We start from the raw sequence: 17,050 nt of genomic DNA, 5'->3' as shown, positions 1-17,050 counted from the left end.
AATAATAATAATAATAATAATAATAATAATAATAATAATAATAATAATAAAGTTGGAAGGGACCTTGGGGTTCATCCAACCCCCCTGCTCAGGCAGGAAACCCTAGACCATTTCAGACAAATGGCTGTCCAGTCTCTTCTAAAAAACTTCCAGTGTTGGAAATGATAATGATAACAATGATAATAATATGATGATGATGATGATGATGATGATGATGATGATGATAAGGATACTACTAATAATAATAATAAAGATGGAAGGGACCCTGGAGGTCATCTAGTCCAACCTCCTGCTCAGGCAGGAAACCCTATAGGGGGTTGGGCTAGATGACCTCTATGGTCCCTTCCGACTTTATTGTTGTTGTTGTTGTTGTTTCCAACACTGGAGGTTTTGAATGGTATACCATTTCAGACAAATGCCTATCCAGTCTCTCCTTAAAAAGTGTTGGAAACAACAACAACAACAACAAAATTGAGCGCTCTGGTTACAGCAGCAGAGCGCTTCATGTGCCAATTCTTTGAGTGGCATTATTTTAGCCAAAGGCCCCAAGGGAGAAGAATTACAGGTCTAAATAATCAAGAGTCCATTTGGTGGCTGCTGAGTATTCATTATCTCTCTGCAAAACGGGCCTTTGATCTACAGGTGTATGTTTTAATCAATGTGAACCTTGTGCAAATTAAGAAGTTCACGGGGCAGATTCTGAACTAACAGGAAGGCGGTGTAGATGCAAAGGTAGAAGATAAAACAGATTTTTGCTAATTTAACCTCACAAATCAATAAAGGCAGCCTAACGCTTCCATTTTATCTTGGCTGCCTAAGCAGGAGTTCCCGTCAAACCTAAGGGCATTCTTTCTTTCTTTGAGTTTTTAACAACGGTTAAGACCTACGTGAGGTATTATTTCAACGCAGTAATAGTTATATTGTACGGACCACGTCATCCAACTGGCTCTAGACAATTTCACAGGACCATTGCACAAACTGGATCTAGCGAATTTCACGGAACCATTTCGTCCCACCGGATCAAGTCAGTTTCAGAGGATCATGTCACGAACCGGATCCGGTCAATTTCACAGGACCGTTTCATCCGGATGGATCTAGTCAGTTTCACCCTACCTGCTATCAGTTTCAGAACGCAATTGCAACAAGCCGGGGGCCTCTTTCCCACCACTGCAATCTCAGAATTGACAGCCCTGAGACGCACTGGATTTGAAACTCTGTTAAAGACAAGATTAAAAAAAACAAAACAAAACAGTTATATATAAAGAGAATAATAAGTCGGGATAAAAGTAAGCAAATAAATAAATAAATAGAAAACCACCCCCACCCTCCCAAAATCAGGTAAACGAGGGAGGAGAAAATAATGGAAGTTTGAAGGCAAAAGGAATTAAGGCACCATTTGGTCTGAATTTTGAATGAGCGAAGGAAGCGATGCCGGACACAAACACACACAAAAGGCCAGAAGAGCTGTTGTGTTGTCTTAATTTCTTTAATTTTCATCACAGCCCTACTTGATAAAATACACAAGATAAGAACAGGCACATTTGTGAAGTGAAGGATGGAAGACAGGAATGAAAAAGATGTTTGTCTCCTTGTAATCTTTCTCTTTCTTTCCTTTCTCCTCTTTCTTTCACTTTTTCTTTCATTCCTTTTTTCTTTCTTTTTCACTTTTTCTTTCCCTTTTTCTTTCCCTCTTTTTCTTTCTTTCCTTTATTGCTTGCTTGCTTTTCTTTCTTTTTTTCCTTTCTTTCTTTCTTTCTTTCTTTTTCTTTCTTTCTCTCTCTCTCTCTCTCTCTCTCTCTCTTTCTCAGAAGATCCTGGTGCTCTACAATTTTATCAAGTCCACAAAACGATACAGGTAGTCCTCAACACACAACCTACAATGGGGACCCAGAATTTCCTTTCCTTAGCGAACTGGTTACTAAGCGAGTCACACCCAATTTTAAGTTTGTCCTTAAGCAAGTCCCTGCAGTTCTTAAGTGAACCATGTGCTCGTTAGGCGATTCCAACTTCCCCCATTGACTTTGCTCATCAGGAACCAAAAGGACACACTCACACCACCCTGGGGATGCTGTGACGGTCATAAGTGCGTAGACTGGCCGTAAATCTCTTTTTTTCAGTGCCGCTGCAACTCTGAACGGTTGCTAAGCAAATGGTCGTAAGCTGAGGACTACCTGGGGCGCTGAATGAGCCTGTTTTACTCCGAGTCTTGGACAACGTCTTTCGTAAAGAGACCGCTTTCTCCCCCTTTCTTCTCGGAACTACATGACCCAGAATTCCTTGGGGGAGAGGCAGAGAGGGACCGAGGACTGACCCCCCCTTCTTCCTGTTGTGTAGATATGCTCCCAAACCTGACGCCCAAGAGAGGAAAGGGTTGTGTGTATGTGCAGAAGAACATGCAAAGAGAGACTAAACCAACGCTCAGAGCTGGGCTGGGTGGCAGCGGTGCCAATGTGCCAAGATGTTCAATTTCAAAAGCCTGGAAAAGACCCTATTACAGCTACCACAGGCACATAGGTGGAGATGCCCCCCCCTGTAAATTTTAGAAGCGCAAGGTGTGTGTGGGGGGGTCCTCAGGGGGTGCTGAGAAAGAGTAGCCATTGTGCAGAAAGGATCCTGTCATGGTTTGCGGGAAAGACCTTGGGAGAAGGATGAAAGGAGACTGCCTGGGGAACAGTCAAATAAGAGAGGCACTTCCAACCTCCGGCAACTTTAGACTAGTGGACTTCAATTCCCAGAATCCCTCAGTGAGGTGAGTTTTGCCCCATTTCACGACCTTTCTTGCTGCATCGATTGAGTCACACAGTTGCAAAATGAATCTGACTTCCCCACTGGAGGTCGCAAAAGGGGATCCCATGAATCCTGGACGCTGCAACCGCCATCAATAGGAGTCAGCTGCCAAGCGTCCGAATTCTGCTCACGTGATCATGGGGAGGCCGCAACAGCGTGAAAAATGTTGTCATTTTCAACGGTCGCTCAATAAACGGTTGTAAATCGAGGACCGCTGACAGTAGCTGAGGCAAGGGGCTCAGAAGGGACCCTCCCTAGTTTCTCTGGCTGAAAAAGAGACGGGGAGGAAGAATTGGACTTTCAGAGAAAGTAGAATTTCTTCTACTTGGGACATGATAGCAGCGTTCCAGTATCTCAGGGGCTGCCCCAAAGAAGAGGCAGTCAAGCTATTCTCCAAAGTGAATCTTCTGAGCCTGTCCACTATGCAGCCAATGGCTCAGCTGCCTCTTATCAGACTGTTCCCTAGGCAGTACCTCTTCACCCTGTCTTCCGGGGTTCTTTCCCACTTACCATTCCAGAGAGGGGGAAATGCTAAGAACGTGGGCACAGCCCAGTCACTGCCAGGAGGCCCCCGTTGTCGCCGCAAAGAGGATAGACACATGCCAGAGCAGTAAACTCTCGTGCAAAGAAGGACAGAATTGCTTAGGATTTCGCTCCGCCAGGAGGCGAGGGAGAGAATGAATGGATGGATCGGCACCACGGCTCAGACAATCCCTCCGAGTTATGCACGGACCCGCTCCTGTCTTCACACCGATTCGCCTTTGTCCCGGGTCCGGCTCAGAACAACCATGGGTAACCCCGTGGGCACGGCGGGGTCCGTGCGATGCCGTGCCCGTGGGCGCCAGCGACGAGGCAGACGGGTGGAAGGGGGCCCTCCTTCGCTGAGAGTGTCGGAGCTCTCGTCAATGAAAGCCAGATTTTCTCCCGTGTAGTCTATCGGCCGTGGGGAAGCAGCACGGCGGGCGTTCGGTGGAGGGGTGTTTTGTGGAGGGGATGAGGAACGTCCCGGGCAGAGCATCGGGACAGGTGGCGTTACATCCGGGTGCTGCAAGAGAAATGGAGGCGGCGACAAAGACAGCGGGTTTTCCCCTTGTGGCAGGATGGCGGAAGGCGACAACGGCTTCCCTTTTATGGAGGTGACACGGTGCGACTTATCCGGGAAAGCTACGCTCGGGACACGGAGCTGCGATGCCACGTTGCCGGTCCAGGAGGCGGCGTGAGCTGTGAAATCTCCCATCTGTGGAAAAGCAGGAAAATCAAGGTGCAAAAGGGGCCAGGCCACCCAGGCCTCCGCGAACTCCAGAATGCCCAGAATTCCTCGGGGCTGGTTGTCCATGGAGATGCTCCATCCTCCCAGTCAGGGATTGTCCCAAAGGCGCTTTTGCAGGAGGCCCCTGGACTTTCTTTGTTTCTCTTTGAAGAGGTTTCTCTACTCATCTGGGAAGCTTCTTCCAATTCTGGGGAAGCAACTTGGAGGAGAACGCCAGAACCCGAAGAAGCTTCTGGGATGGGAAGCGAAACGTCTTCAAAGAAAAACTAGGAAGTCCGGCGGCCTCGCAAAAAAGCACCTTTGGGATCCCCAGGCCTGGGTTTTCCCAATAATAAAATTAACCCTAACGAAAACTCGATGCAAGCTAATGCTCAGGCTCAAAATGGGAAGGAGAATCTGTCGGGATCAAGTTAAGTTTGAATCTGATGGTTACACATAGTCCTTGACCTACAATAGTTATAACAGTTCAGTGACTTGAAAGTTACAATAAGGTACTGGAAAAGGTGACTTATTGTCCTTTTCACCGTTGTGGCAGCCCCGTGCTCATCTAATCAAAATTCAGACGCTTGGTTAGAGATGGTAGTTTATGAGAGAGGTGCTGCTTGGGCATCTCCCCTATGCTGCGTTCATGTGTGTGAGAGGGATGAGAGGGGAGGAAGGAGTAGGGAGGAAGTAGGATGGTTAGAGGAGAAGGGGAGGGGAAGAGAGTAGGAGGGGAGGAGAGAAAGAGGAGGGAAGTAGGGAAGGTTTAGAGAGGGTGGACGCAGCCTGGGGGGAATGGGCAGGCGGTACCAATGGTCCTGAATTTATTTTATTTTGTTAATTGTATTTTGTATTTTGTACGATGAATAAATGGAAAATTAAAAAAAAAGCAGGAGACCTTAAAAAAAAAATTCAGATGCTTGGCAACTGACTCATACTTATGACAGCTGTAGTGTCCTGGGGTCACGTGATCCCCTTTTGTGAGTTTCTGACAAAGCCAGATTGACTTAACAAGTACTGCGTGTTAGTAGCTTAACAACTGCAGTGATTCCCTTAACAGCTGCAGCCAAGATCGTAAAAAGGGGGCAAAAACTCACTTGACAAATGTCTCGCTTAACGATGAAAAAATGGGGGCTCAGTTTTGGTCGTAAGGCGAGGACTGCCTGTACTGGGGAGACTTTGCGTTGTAGGCTGACTTTATTGCAATTTTAGGGATTGCTTTGTTTCTAAATATTGTGCTGGGTAGAAACGTCAAACCAGTCCTCAATTTACAGACATTTGTTTAGCGACAGTTTAAAGTTCTGACAGTGCTGAATAAAAGTGATTTAATAATCAATCCGTGCTTTTATTTCTTTATTAAATTTAGATCCCACCCCCGTCTCGTTTTCTCGTATCGATGACGGTTGCAGCGTCCCTACGGTCACGCAATTGTGATTCGGGCCTTTGCCAGAGGTCTGAATTTTGATTACATGATGCTGCGACGGGCGTTAAGTGTGAAAAACGGTCGTAAGTCCCTCTTTTTTTTCCCAACGCAGTTGTAACTTCCAGCGGTCACTAAACGAACAATGGTGTAAGTTGAGGAGCACCTGTATTTTAAAAAATGCAATGGGGTAACCCAAATCTGCCTTTTTTCAAACAGGAATTCCATCCCGGATGAATTGTAGGGCAGATGGGGCTTGTAGTCCAAGCCATCCCAAAGGGGCCTGCAGAAAACTAGAGCCGGCTTCTAGTTTTCTAGTTTTAGTTCTAACTTGGTTTGTTTCTCTGTGCTTGCCCTTTGCCCATCAAGCATCAGCAGGAGAGAAACAGCTTTCAATTAAGGCTGCTGATGAACGAGCGGGCGTGGGAACAAAATTAACACCATCTGGTTTTTTTGGAGTGGCAAAATGGCCTGGTGCCCAGCCAGAAGTGTCTCAGTGTGTCTCTCCCCGTGCGTGCGTGCATGTGTGTGTGTGTGTGTGTGTGTGTCAACTCTCCAGCTAGGAAATTGCCAGCTGCAGTTTAAATTAATTCCTCCTTCCACAACGAGTTTGGGATATCGGGCAGATTAGAACAAACGCTCATGATCGTTAAGTGGGCCGAATGCAACAATTAGAGCCAGTAATCCAGTTTTAGCGCCAAAGCATCAATCACTAGAAAACAAAACATTAAAAAAAAAAGAAAAGGATTTGAGATTCCAATAAAGGAGAATGCTTGTAGCTTGGGGATGGAATGAGAGGTGCTTGGTGCTCTGTGAGCTGAGTTGTTTTCGGGTGGCCCTTTCATGATCCAGCTAGGGAACATCATCAGTGGCAGAAGGAAATGGGAATTGAGGAGGAGGAGGAGGAGAAGTAGAAGGAAGTAGAAGGAAGAAGAAGAAGAAGAAGAAGAAGAAGAAGAAGAAGAAGAAGAAGAAGAAGAAGAAGAAGAAGAAGAAGAAGAAGAAGAGGAGGAGGAGGAGGAGGAGGAGGAGGAGGAGGAGGAGGAGGAGGAGGAGGAGGAGGAGGAGGAGGAGGAGGAGGAGAGGAGGAAGAAGAAGAGGAGAAGAAGAAGAGGAGAAGGAGGAGAAGAGGAAGAAGTAGAAGAAAGAAGAAGAGGAGGAGGAGGAGGAGAACGAGGAGTAAGAGGAAGAAGATCAGTGCTAGAAGGGAACGAGGATTGTGGAGAGGAGAACTGTGGGGTCCTTGGTGCTCTCTGAGCTTGGCAATTTGCTTGCAGGCGTCTCATGACCCAACTAGGTAACACCATCAGTGCTCCAAGGGAGGGGGGTTTGCAGAATGGAGAAGGAAGAGGAAGACTGTGGGGTCCTTGGTGCTCTCTGAGCTTGGTGGTTTCCTTGCAGGCATCTCATGACCCAACTAGGTAACACCTTGTTACCCCTGATGATGTTACCTTGATGTTACTATCAAGACCCCCTCAGGATTTGCAATTCTTTTATCTCTCTGTTCTTTCCCGGATCAATGTTTTAAGAGGCGGGCAAGGTGAGGTCAGGGTTTGGCTGAATTTGGCCTGAGGTTTTTGGCTTGGGAACGCTGGACGTTTTCACCAGGCCAAAGCTTCCGTCGGCTTAATGAAACTATTGACTTGATAAACATTTTAGATACCTTGAGGTTGGTTCGTTTGCTTCCCTTCGATGGCCAAATGCAACGGACCTCTTCTAAGGGTTGCAAAATCGAACTGGCGTCCTGAGCGTTTTCCAATGTTCCAGATTAAAACGGAGACGCTTTAAGTGCGGCCTCTGAAACCGGCGTTCCGGTTTTTATGGCTTTTACGATCCTTCTGAAGGCATCGTTTTGGGAGTGCAATCTTGGGGCTGATCCCAGAACTACCCAGTTTCAAATCTGGATTTGAAAACTGCCTACAAAGATTCTCCTTTTCTGGGGAAAAAAAAGATTAAGAGTCGATGGGAGAATCTACTTGATTTATATTTAGATTTTTATATAAAGCAAGCTGATTTTAGTTATGAGAAACCAAGTAATTTTAGGCAATAAAGTAACGGCTTTGGTTTAGCCAGGGCTTAAAGACACAAAAACGTGCCTCTGGAAAATAGGCAAGGTTTACTGGATTTTAACCATGGTCTGTTGCGGAAGGGCTCAACTCCTAACTATGATAGTTATCCAAATCCAGCAACTGGTTTCATTTATCTAACCAAAGTGGTTTGCTGTAATGTGAGGACATTTTCCTGGCTAGGGTGGGTGAGGATTTTTTTTACGTGCACTTAAACCAACTTATTTTCTTTTCAGTTAACTTGGGAAACTTTCAAACGGGGTGGAAAGTTTTGATAGGGTCGTGTGGATCTGCTCTTCAGCCACAATCATACTTTTTAGGAAATAGTTTCCTAAATAGATCCTAAATAGATCGAGGGGTGCACAAGGGACTGCAGCTAGTCCTCAACGTACGACTGCAAGTTGGGAAGAGGGCTGTTAAATGAGTCATGCCTGATTTTACGACCTCTTTGCCGCGGTTGTTAAGCAAATCCTTTCGGTCTTTAACTGAATCATCTAGTCGTTAAGCGAACCTGGCTTTTCCCCTGGACTTTGCTTGTCGGAAGCAGGCTGGGAAAGTCACAAATGATAATCCCATTGTAAAATTCAGGCTGGTTGCCAAGCGCTCAAATTTTGATCTTGGGACTGCGGGGGTGATGTAATCGTCGTAAGCGTGAGGATCGGTGGCAAGTCCCTTTTTCAGTATCGTTGTAACTCTGAGCAGTCACTAAGCCAGTGGTCGTAAGCTAAGGACTTACCTATGCAGTCCTCTCCTTTGTTGGAAATTCTGTGGTAGGGGCACGTCTCCAACACAACCAGGCGGAAAAAACCCTCCCACTTTTAAATAAGGGGGAGGGGGGGTTGCTTGTGGCATGCTCACCTCGGCTCTTGTGCGTCTGGACAACACCCGCAGCCAGTTGCCAATCATGGTCAGAACGGAAGCGAAATACGCCATTCCCAGGAGAATCCAGACTATCACCAGCGGTTGGTACCAGAAGTAAGAGTTGCGTCCCTTGTCACCTGGCAGGTAGAAGGCAGTGGGAGCTGGAGGCTCGCAACCCTTGCTCAACGTCTCGCAACCTGCCAGAGAGGGCCCATCGCCCGCCTGCCTGCCTGCCTTCCTTCCTTCCTTCCTTCCTTCCTTCCTTCCTCCCACCCTCATCTTCCTTCCTTCCTCCCTCCATCCCTCATCTTCCTTCCTTCCTTCCTCTCTCTCCCTCCCATCTTCCTTCCTTCCTTCCTTCCTTCCTTCCTTCCTTCCTTCCTTCCTTCCTTCCTTCCTTCCCTTCCCTTCCCTTCCCTTCCCTTCCTTTCCTTTCCTTTCCTTTCCTTTCCTTTCCTCCCTCCCTCATCACTGGAGGTTTTCAAGAAGAGACTGGACCACCATTTGCCTGAAATGGTCTAGGATCTCCTTCCTGAGCCGGGGGTTAGACTAGAAGACCTCCAAGGTCCCTTCCATCTCTGTTCTTCTGTTGTTAACTTCCCCCAAGAGGACTAAATGCTGCAATCCTGCCTGGCCCGCTTTGCCAAACACGTCCCTCTCTCCTCCGGGCCTCACCTGCCACGTAGTCCCCAAAGCCCACCGTGGTTAGCGTGATGACCACAAAGTAGATGCTCTCCAAGAGGCTCCAGCCTTCCACGTACTGGAAGATGAGGGTGGGCAAGGAGACGAAGATCAAGCAGCCGACCAGGATGAACAGCAGGGCCGAAAGGACGCGGACGATGGTGGGGCTGACCTGCCACTTCTGCGGAGGAGAACAGAACCCAGACTGAGAGGCAGGTCCTATGCAGGGAGTCCTCGACTTTACGACCACTTGTTTAGTCACAACAAGCATTGGGAAAAAAAAGTGACTGTTTTCACACTTGTGACCGTTAGAGCGTGATCAAAATTCGGATGCTTGGCAACTGACTCGTACTTACGACGGTCGCAGTGTCTCCCGGGGTCACGTGATCCCCTTTTGCGGCCTTCCGACCAGCCAAATCCATGGGGGAAACCAGATTCGCTTAAACGACCGTGTGACTTACTTAACAGCCGCAGTGTTCCCTTAACGACGGGGGCAAGAAAGGCCGTGGAACGGGGCAAACAACAATCGCCTCGCTTAGTAACCAAAATGTCGGGCTCGGCTTGACGTCGTAAGTCGAGGACCGCCTGTATAGCACGCTTCCAATGAGTTGCTATTAAAAACGGGTAATTCCTGGAAGAGGATCGCCAGCGAGAGCTCACCAGGAAAATATCTTCTATTTTTCCGATGCCTATTCGGAGAGAGGAACCCAGTTGATCACCGACCCCGGCAAGCAGCATCCCAAAAAGAGGGATTCCAAACAAGGCGTAGAAGATGCAGAAGAGCTGGCCGTATCGGGTCTTGGGAGAGATATTGCCAAATCCTATTTGGATCATGGAGAGACAAGACGAGACGTCGGAAAAAGAAGGGGGGGGGGAAAAAACCAAGAATCCGTAGCTGAATAAGGGTTTCCATCAGAGCAATGGAACGAAGCCTCCAGATTCAGTGGCAGTCTACTTGAAGCCATTTTTTTTTTCGAACTCGCAATTACAACTCCTACAGAATTCCCACGGTCACGTGAGATCAAAAAATCCTGCGGCTTGGCAACGTGGCACGTACTTATGACCGCTGCGTGCGTCATGTGACTACCATTTTTTATTTTATTTTTTTAACCTTTCCAGATGGCCTCGGAGAAGGAAAGTCAATGGGGGTGGGGGGGAAAGCTGGGCTCGCTTAACAACCGCGTGCTTCACTTAAGAACTGCAGTGATCGACGTAACAGCCGTGGGGAAAAAGAATCCTAAAAAATCACTATTTGCCTAGTGTGGGAAATCGGGAACCGTAAGAAGAAAGGAAAGATTTGATGGTTCTAATATTGGACCTAATATCAAAGAAGTTAATATAGATCCCTGAATTACTAATGGACCCAGACAACACGCTGTCTGTGAAATATTTGACTGTAAAACTAGAAAATTAATAAAATATTTATATGTATATATATATAAAAAAGAATCATAAAATCACTATTCGCCTAGTGTGGGAAATTGGGAACAACCGTAAGAAGAGAGGAAAGATTTGATGATATAATATTGGATCTAATATTGAAGACGTTAATATAAATCCCTGAATTACTAATGGACCCAGACAACACGTTGTCGGTTAAGTATTTGATTGTAAAGCTAGAAAATTAATAATATATATATATATATATGTGTGTGTGTGTGTGTAGGTCTTTGGTTGTTCGGGTTTTCTCCCGCGTAAAATTGGAAGTGTCTTGCCGATGTTTCGACGAAGTCCCATTCGTCATCTTCAGGCTGGTGCTTTCAGCTTCGTGCTTCGAGGAGCAATGTGTGGTCTTAGCTGTTTCTTCCACACATTGCTCCTCGAAGCACGAAGCTGAAAGCACCAGCCTGAAGATGACGAATGGGACTTCGTCAAAACGTCACCAAGACACTTCCAATTTTACGCGGGAGAAAACCTGAAACAACCAAAGACCTACATACAAACACCCGCGAAAACCTCAGAAAACACACACACACACACACACACACACACACACACACACACACATATATATATATATATATATATATATATATATATATATATGAATCATAAAATCAGATGTGACACACTTAGCTTAGCTAAGTAATCATAATTCAAGGATGACCTGTATTTGCCTTTCTTTAGGGGAGGGCGTTAAGGGGGAGGCCCTCTCCACTCACTTAAAAATGTGATTTTTCCATTTGAGTCCCGAATTTATCTCTTTTATACAACGTAGCCCAAGCCAAGCTCCTAAACTATAAACTAAGCTAGGTCAGGGTTTCGTTTAACCGTTTTAAATCAAACAATTAGAGCCATTGCACATTCATCAAACTACCCGCCCAGCATGTTTATGCGATCAGCCCAACTTTCAAACAAGGCCTGGGTACCAATTGTGGTGATCACAGTGCCGGCGAAGAAAAAGGCATTGTCCATATCCCAGCGGGAGATGTTGGCATTGCTACCGTTGACCGCCGGATTCACGCCAGCTCCCGTAGCCTCGTTTACTTGCTAGGAAGAAGGATGGAAAGAGGAATTACTGGCGCTTTGGTGTAAATTTCCCAGCAATGCGACATAACTTGCTTTCTTCCACCAAGTTCTTTTTCACCCCCTCCACAATACCTTCCTGGTATAGCCACATGGTGGATTTCCTGGTGGTGTCCCATCCAACGATTAAGCAGGTCCCAATTTTACGTTTTGAGCTCGGCCCAGGTTGGTGAAAAGAATACTTACACTCATTTAATGACAGCTCAAAGTTATGACGGCACTGAAAAGTGAAGGACTACCTGTATAAAACTTAAATGGGGGTTCTTGCTGACGATTCCCTGGCTGGGGAATTCTGGGAGTTGAAATCCACCCATCTAAAAATGGCAAAGTTTGAGGAAAAACTCTGAGCTAAGGCTGGGGGATTCTGAGTTTTGAAGTCCATCCATCTGGAATTTTATACGGCTGAGAAACACTGATCTAGAAGCTAGGGGATTCTGGGAGCTGAAGTCTCTAAAAATGGCTGAAGTTGAGAAAAATGCAAATCTACAGGATGAAGAATTCTGGGAGTTGAAGCCCACCCATCTAAAAATGGCTGAAGCTGAGGAAAAACTCTAACCTACAGATTGTGGGAATCGAAGTCTGCCCATCTAAAAATGGCTGAAGCTGAGGAAAAACTCTAATCTACAGACTGGGGGATTCTGGCAGTTGAAGTCCATCCATCCAAAAATGGCTGAAGCTGTGGAAAAACTCTAATGTACAGACTGAGGGATTCTGGGAGTTGAAGTCCACTCATCTAAAAATGGCTGAAGCTGAGGAAAAACTCTAATCTACAGACTGGGGGATTCTGGGAGTCGAAGTCCACCCATCTAAAAATGGCTGAAGCTGAGGAAAAACTCTAATCTACAGACTGGGGGATTCTGGGAGTTGAAGTCCACCCATCTGAAAGTAACCCACTTGCCCTCCCCTTACCTGGATCAGCTCCGCCAGGTCCTCCAGCGCCACACACTCGTGAGTCTTCAGAAAGTGCTCCAGGTAGGCCTGGATCTTCACCTGTTGGAGAGCTTCCTGAGGCTGCTCCAGCAGACGGAAGACGAAGGCGCCCATCATCAGGTAAAGCACGACGACAGAGACCAGGGTCAAAACCGTCGTCCAGCGCATTACCGTACGGGCTCCCGCGGGCGGCTGGCTCAAGATGGAGTCCTTGGAGACGTAGGAGACTATGGGCAGAGAGCTGTGCTGGTCAGCGGCTGACGGATAACTCACTGCCAGAGGATGGGCAAAGAAGACGGGTAAGCAGGACCGACAGGATCCGAAAAGGTTGGCCTTTGCCGAAAAGCCAAGCCACCCGGTCTTGAGAAGGACCGAATGGGCTGCACGGAGCTTCCCTGTTCAGGAGCAGTCTACCTTCAAAACTCAAAAGACGCCAGAATGGGAGATACGATTGCTCTTTTTTTTTTTTTTTGGAGTTCTCTCTTGGCTCTTTTCTCTCTGGTTTGCTAAGAGGAGCAGCGTTTATCCATCCGTCCGAATAGAATTGGAAGGGGCCTTGGAGGTCTTCCAGTCCAGCCCCCTAGTTCAATACGAATCTAGCTGAGAAATTTCGGCTTGGGGAATAAAGTGGGTGTTTGTTTTGAGGACACCCCCTGACCTTTCCCTTTAAGCCTGAGAAAAATATTCCTTTCCAGCTATGCACCCCGAACTCTTTGTACCAGTTACCCTCCACGGACAATTGGAAAAGCCAGGACCCCCCCCCAACTCGAAAAAAAGCAAGAAAGTAGTCCTCAATTTACCACAACTGGGACTAGAATTTCTGTTGCTAAGCAAGGAGGGTTAATGAAATGATCCGGGCCTGATTTTCGGGCCACTTTTTCCCTTTTGGCTGTTAAGCAAACCACTGCCGTCGTAAAGTGAAACAGGCAGTCATTAAGTGAATCCGTCTTCCCCCTTTGAGTTTATTCGTCAAAGGCCGCCAATGGTGATCGTGTGACCCCAGGTCACGGCGACCGTCATAAATACGAGTCCTTTGCCAAGCCTCTGGATTTTGATCACAGGACCTTGGGGGACGCCGCGACCGTCATTAAGCGTGAAAAACGGTCGTGGGTCACTTTTTCCAGTGCCGTTGTATAACTTCGGTCGCTAAACGAAAGGTTGTAAGACGAGGACTACCTGGAAGTTTTTAAGAAGAGACTGGACAGCCCTTTGTCTGAAATGGGATGGGGTTTCCTGCCTAAGCAGGAGGTTGGACTAGATGATCTCCGAGGTCCCTTCCAACTTTATTTATTTATTTATTATTACTATTACTATTATTATTATTATCATCATCATATCACTCTCAACATCTCCTTACCTTCTAATCTGTGCCGGTTCAGAGTTCAAGAATAAAGCGAAGAGTTGTTATTATTATTATTATTTGCAATGCTGAAGAACAATTTTGCGGTTGAGGCGGGCCTCGGCCGCCTTTGCCAGCAACGAGGAGAGCTTTGCGGCAAAGTGGGAGCCCTGCCAGACCCCCAAACTGAAGCCCAGTTCCGATCAAGAGGAGAGGATGCAATTAAATGCCATCAACGGCATCAAATGTCTTTCTCTTTGGCTCCGGATGAGCGGATCAAATATATCTCCAATTCTCCCTTTGGAGAGCAGGAGATCTGAAGCCCAGGGGCCGGTGCCTGGATTGAGCAGGCAGCAATTCAACAGGGGCTTCTCCCTCTAGAGCTAAGGGCGACTTTTTCCAGTGAAAAAGCTGGCTCCCAACCCTTCGGTGCAGCCAGCTTGTGGATCCGACAGAACGCTTCAGCCGGAAGGAAAGCCCCCGCTCGGACTGGGCAGCCTGAAAGAGGGAGGTTGAGTTGTCAATCAAATCAAAGCTTTAGACCAGCGTAAGGAAGGTAAACTACGAAGCATGAATAATTTCAAAAGCCAACTATCTGAAATACACCAAGTTAAGAAATCTTTCTCTCTCTTCTCTCTCTAACAATCCGTCTATCCCTCCATCAATCTATCCATCCCTCCATCTACCTGTCTCTCTCTCTCTCCATCTTTCCACCTATCCAGGTGTCTCCATGTGTCTATCCCTCCATCAATCTATCTATCCATCCATCCGTATCCCTCTATCCATCCATCTATCCCTCCATCCATCAATTTAGCTGTCTATCCACCTCTCTCTCCATCTTTCCAGCTATCCCTCCATGTGTCTCCATCCATATGCCTCCATTTTATCCATCCATGCATCCCTCCATCTATCTATCCATCTGTTTATCTCTCTCTCTCTGTCCGTCTCTTTTAAAATTATTGGCATGCCACTTTTCTTACGCCGGCGTACACTTGTTACAAAGATTTGGTCTGATTTGAACTGGAATCCTGCGAGGTTGCCTCTTCTAGGCTGCAAGCAGCGTTCTGTGCGATCCAAAAGCTTGCTCGGTTGGGTCTCATGGACCTGATCGGAGCTTTGGGAGGGTCGCCCTTTTTCTGCTCAGACAGCATTCCTGTTCTGAGCCCCTAATTTTGATCCCTCAATCCCATTTCTACAAGCAAGAGGCGTGCAACGGCTGTTCACCTGCTCCCCTCTTCCGGCTATGCGCCCTCAAAGTGCACACTGATAAATCCTGCACTTTTTTCCTTCTTCAGTCGCACGCATGCTCATGCACACCTATTTCTCTCCCACCCAGCCCCCCCCTCCCAGATCATATTGGGGTCTCGGGATCGGCCGGCATTGGGGAAAGTTGGTCCTAATCACCCCTCGGGATGAGTTCGGCCCAATCACCCCCTCTTGGCCCAGCCTACCTCGCAGAGTTGTTTTCCAGGGGAAATTTGCAGAATAGGTTTTAAGAGTCATTTGTCCAAAATGGTACAGGGTTTCCTGCCTGAGCAGGGGGTTGGACTAGATGACCTGCAAGGTCCCTTCCAACTTCGTATTATTATTAATATATTTCTAGAGACAAGGCAAATTTCCCTGGAAAGCCTGGTGGGACACGAAGGTGAAATGCAGGCGAGGGGTGTGTAAATTAAAATACACATGCCAAACTCAAACAAAGCAACATTACGGACCTCTTCACACAACATACGTGATCTTCTGGTTTGACACTTGTGCTTGTCAAACCCCTCACAAGCTCGCGCTAGCTTCACCTACCTGCAAAGCAAAGTTTTTGATTTCAAACTCACTTACCCACTTACAAACCGTGGGGTTTGTCTCTTTTGGGGGCAACCTGACTTCTAAAAATGCAGGTATTTCCTTACAGATCCTGGCTCCGTCTCCGATTTTGCCCCTTATCGTGTGCACCCCCAATTTGTGTTAACACACACACACACACAAACACCCTCTTTTTTGACCAAGAACCAGGATGCCATGTGCTTTGGGACTGGCGTGTCCGTCACTCATTTTTCACAATCCCTGAGTTTTTTTTTCCTCATCCCCTAGCCCACAACTGCCTGCACAGGAACCCACACAGAGACCCACGCACACAGGTGTGCTGTCCTATCCCGTCGCACGGCCAGGTCAGATCGCGCAAACCTTGCATCCAGAGTCCCCAAGCCATTTTAACGTGCGAGCCCCTCGCCCTGTCACTCCTCCCAGGTGTGCACACCTGCCCTGCCCTCTGTCCCCCCCAAACCTCTTTATGCTCCCCCCTCTTTTGAAAGAAAATATAAACCCCACAATAACAACAAAGCAGCTACATACTTACCTGGAGGTGGGGAAGCAGGCTAAGAGGCTGTGTGGCTGAGTGATAAAACGCTTGTGCACATTTAATGCTGTTTTACCATCTCTTAGTCCCAGTCTGGGCTCCTAAGTCCTCCCTCCCCCCAAAAATAAATCACACAGGAGCCCCTTTCCAAAGAGCCCTGGGAAGGGGCAGTGATGCCTAGGGGGTGGGGAGGGGCGGTGGGGAGAGCTCAGGCACCCCCCCTCCTTTGGGTGTACTCACTCGCTTCGGTTGCAGCAGCTGTGGATTAGGATGGACGGTGGCTCTCGCTGGCCTCGGGCAGGGGGGAGCCTCCTTTATCTGCCTTTGCCCCCCCTTCCCCTTCAGGCAGGACTGTCTCACCCATCACCCCCAGCCTGGCCAGCCCCCAGATCCAGCCCCACCGGTGTGGAGGCGAGCGAAGCGTTGTGGGTTAACTCTTTGGGTGACGCGAGCCAGGGATGACAAGGGGAAAATAAGCAGAAAGCCACACAACTCCACAACGGACGCAGCATGGATTTCCTCCCCCCACCAGGGGCTTTCTCACCCCCTTCCTCAATCAAAGGTGGGAGGATTGGGGGGGGGAAACAGGGAAGGAAGACTAGGAAAATAGCATCCTTGGTGGCAGGGGAATTTAGCAGGGAGAAAAGGGGGGGGGGTTGGGCAACGGATGCCCACAAGCTCTGGGGAGGATTGATGGGCAGGCAGGGACCCCCCCCAGGAAGGGGGGGCAAGCAGAGAGATGCCAGAGGAGAGGGAGCTGAAGGCGCCTGGGTCAGTCTCGGAGCCCCAGAATGGCAGGCCAAATTTTGTTCCGGCTATTAGAAGTCGCCTCCCCCCC

General features: G+C 47.8%; 1 protein-coding gene across 3 annotated transcripts; it reads right to left on the bottom strand.

The window, feature by feature from the left end:
* Nucleotides 1-937: 937 nt before the first annotated feature.
* On the bottom strand, nt 938-16,586 carry KCNK4 (potassium two pore domain channel subfamily K member 4). Of its 3 annotated transcripts, XR_005559120.1 has the most exons (8): nt 16,453-16,586; nt 12,503-12,795; nt 11,437-11,557; nt 9,728-9,888; nt 9,062-9,248; nt 8,384-8,523; nt 3,298-4,024; nt 938-1,214 (listed from the first exon to the last, which is right to left on the bottom strand). XR_005559120.1 is itself a non-coding variant. In XM_039363251.1 (7 exons), coding segments are annotated over exons 1-7 (1,395 nt in total). In that variant the 5' UTR covers nt 16,454-16,586; the 3' UTR covers nt 1,358-3,532. The 3 variants fall into 3 exon arrangements, 2 of the variants coding, with proteins under 2 accessions (XP_039219185.1, XP_039219186.1); XM_039363251.1 differs by lacking the exon at nt 938-1,214 and having other exon boundaries at nt 1,358-4,024; XM_039363252.1 differs by lacking the exons at nt 938-1,214; nt 16,453-16,586 and adding an exon at nt 15,578-15,642 and having other exon boundaries at nt 1,358-4,024.
* Between the last annotated feature and the right edge of the window lie 464 nt (nt 16,587-17,050).

This window comes from Crotalus tigris, unplaced genomic scaffold (genome assembly GCF_016545835.1).
Source record: "Crotalus tigris isolate CLP2741 ecotype Arizona unplaced genomic scaffold, ASM1654583v1 scf7180000019553.37968852642:3898890, whole genome shotgun sequence".
NCBI classification, from domain to species: domain Eukaryota; kingdom Metazoa; phylum Chordata; class Lepidosauria; order Squamata; family Viperidae; genus Crotalus; species Crotalus tigris.
This window is presented reverse-complemented; position numbering and strand designations above follow the sequence as displayed.

What these genes read in the sequence shown, in the direction of transcription:
- KCNK4 (XM_039363251.1), bottom strand. An exon ending in ACCTGGCGGAGCTGATCCAG is followed by an intron (nt 11,558 to 12,502) that starts GTAAGGGGAGGG and finishes CCTTCTTCCTAG; the next exon opens with CAAGTAAACGAGGCTACGGG. An exon ending in CTTTGGGGACTACGTGGCAG is followed by an intron (nt 8,524 to 9,061) that starts GTGAGGCCCGGA and finishes TCTACCTGCCAG; the next exon opens with GTGACAAGGGACGCAACTCT.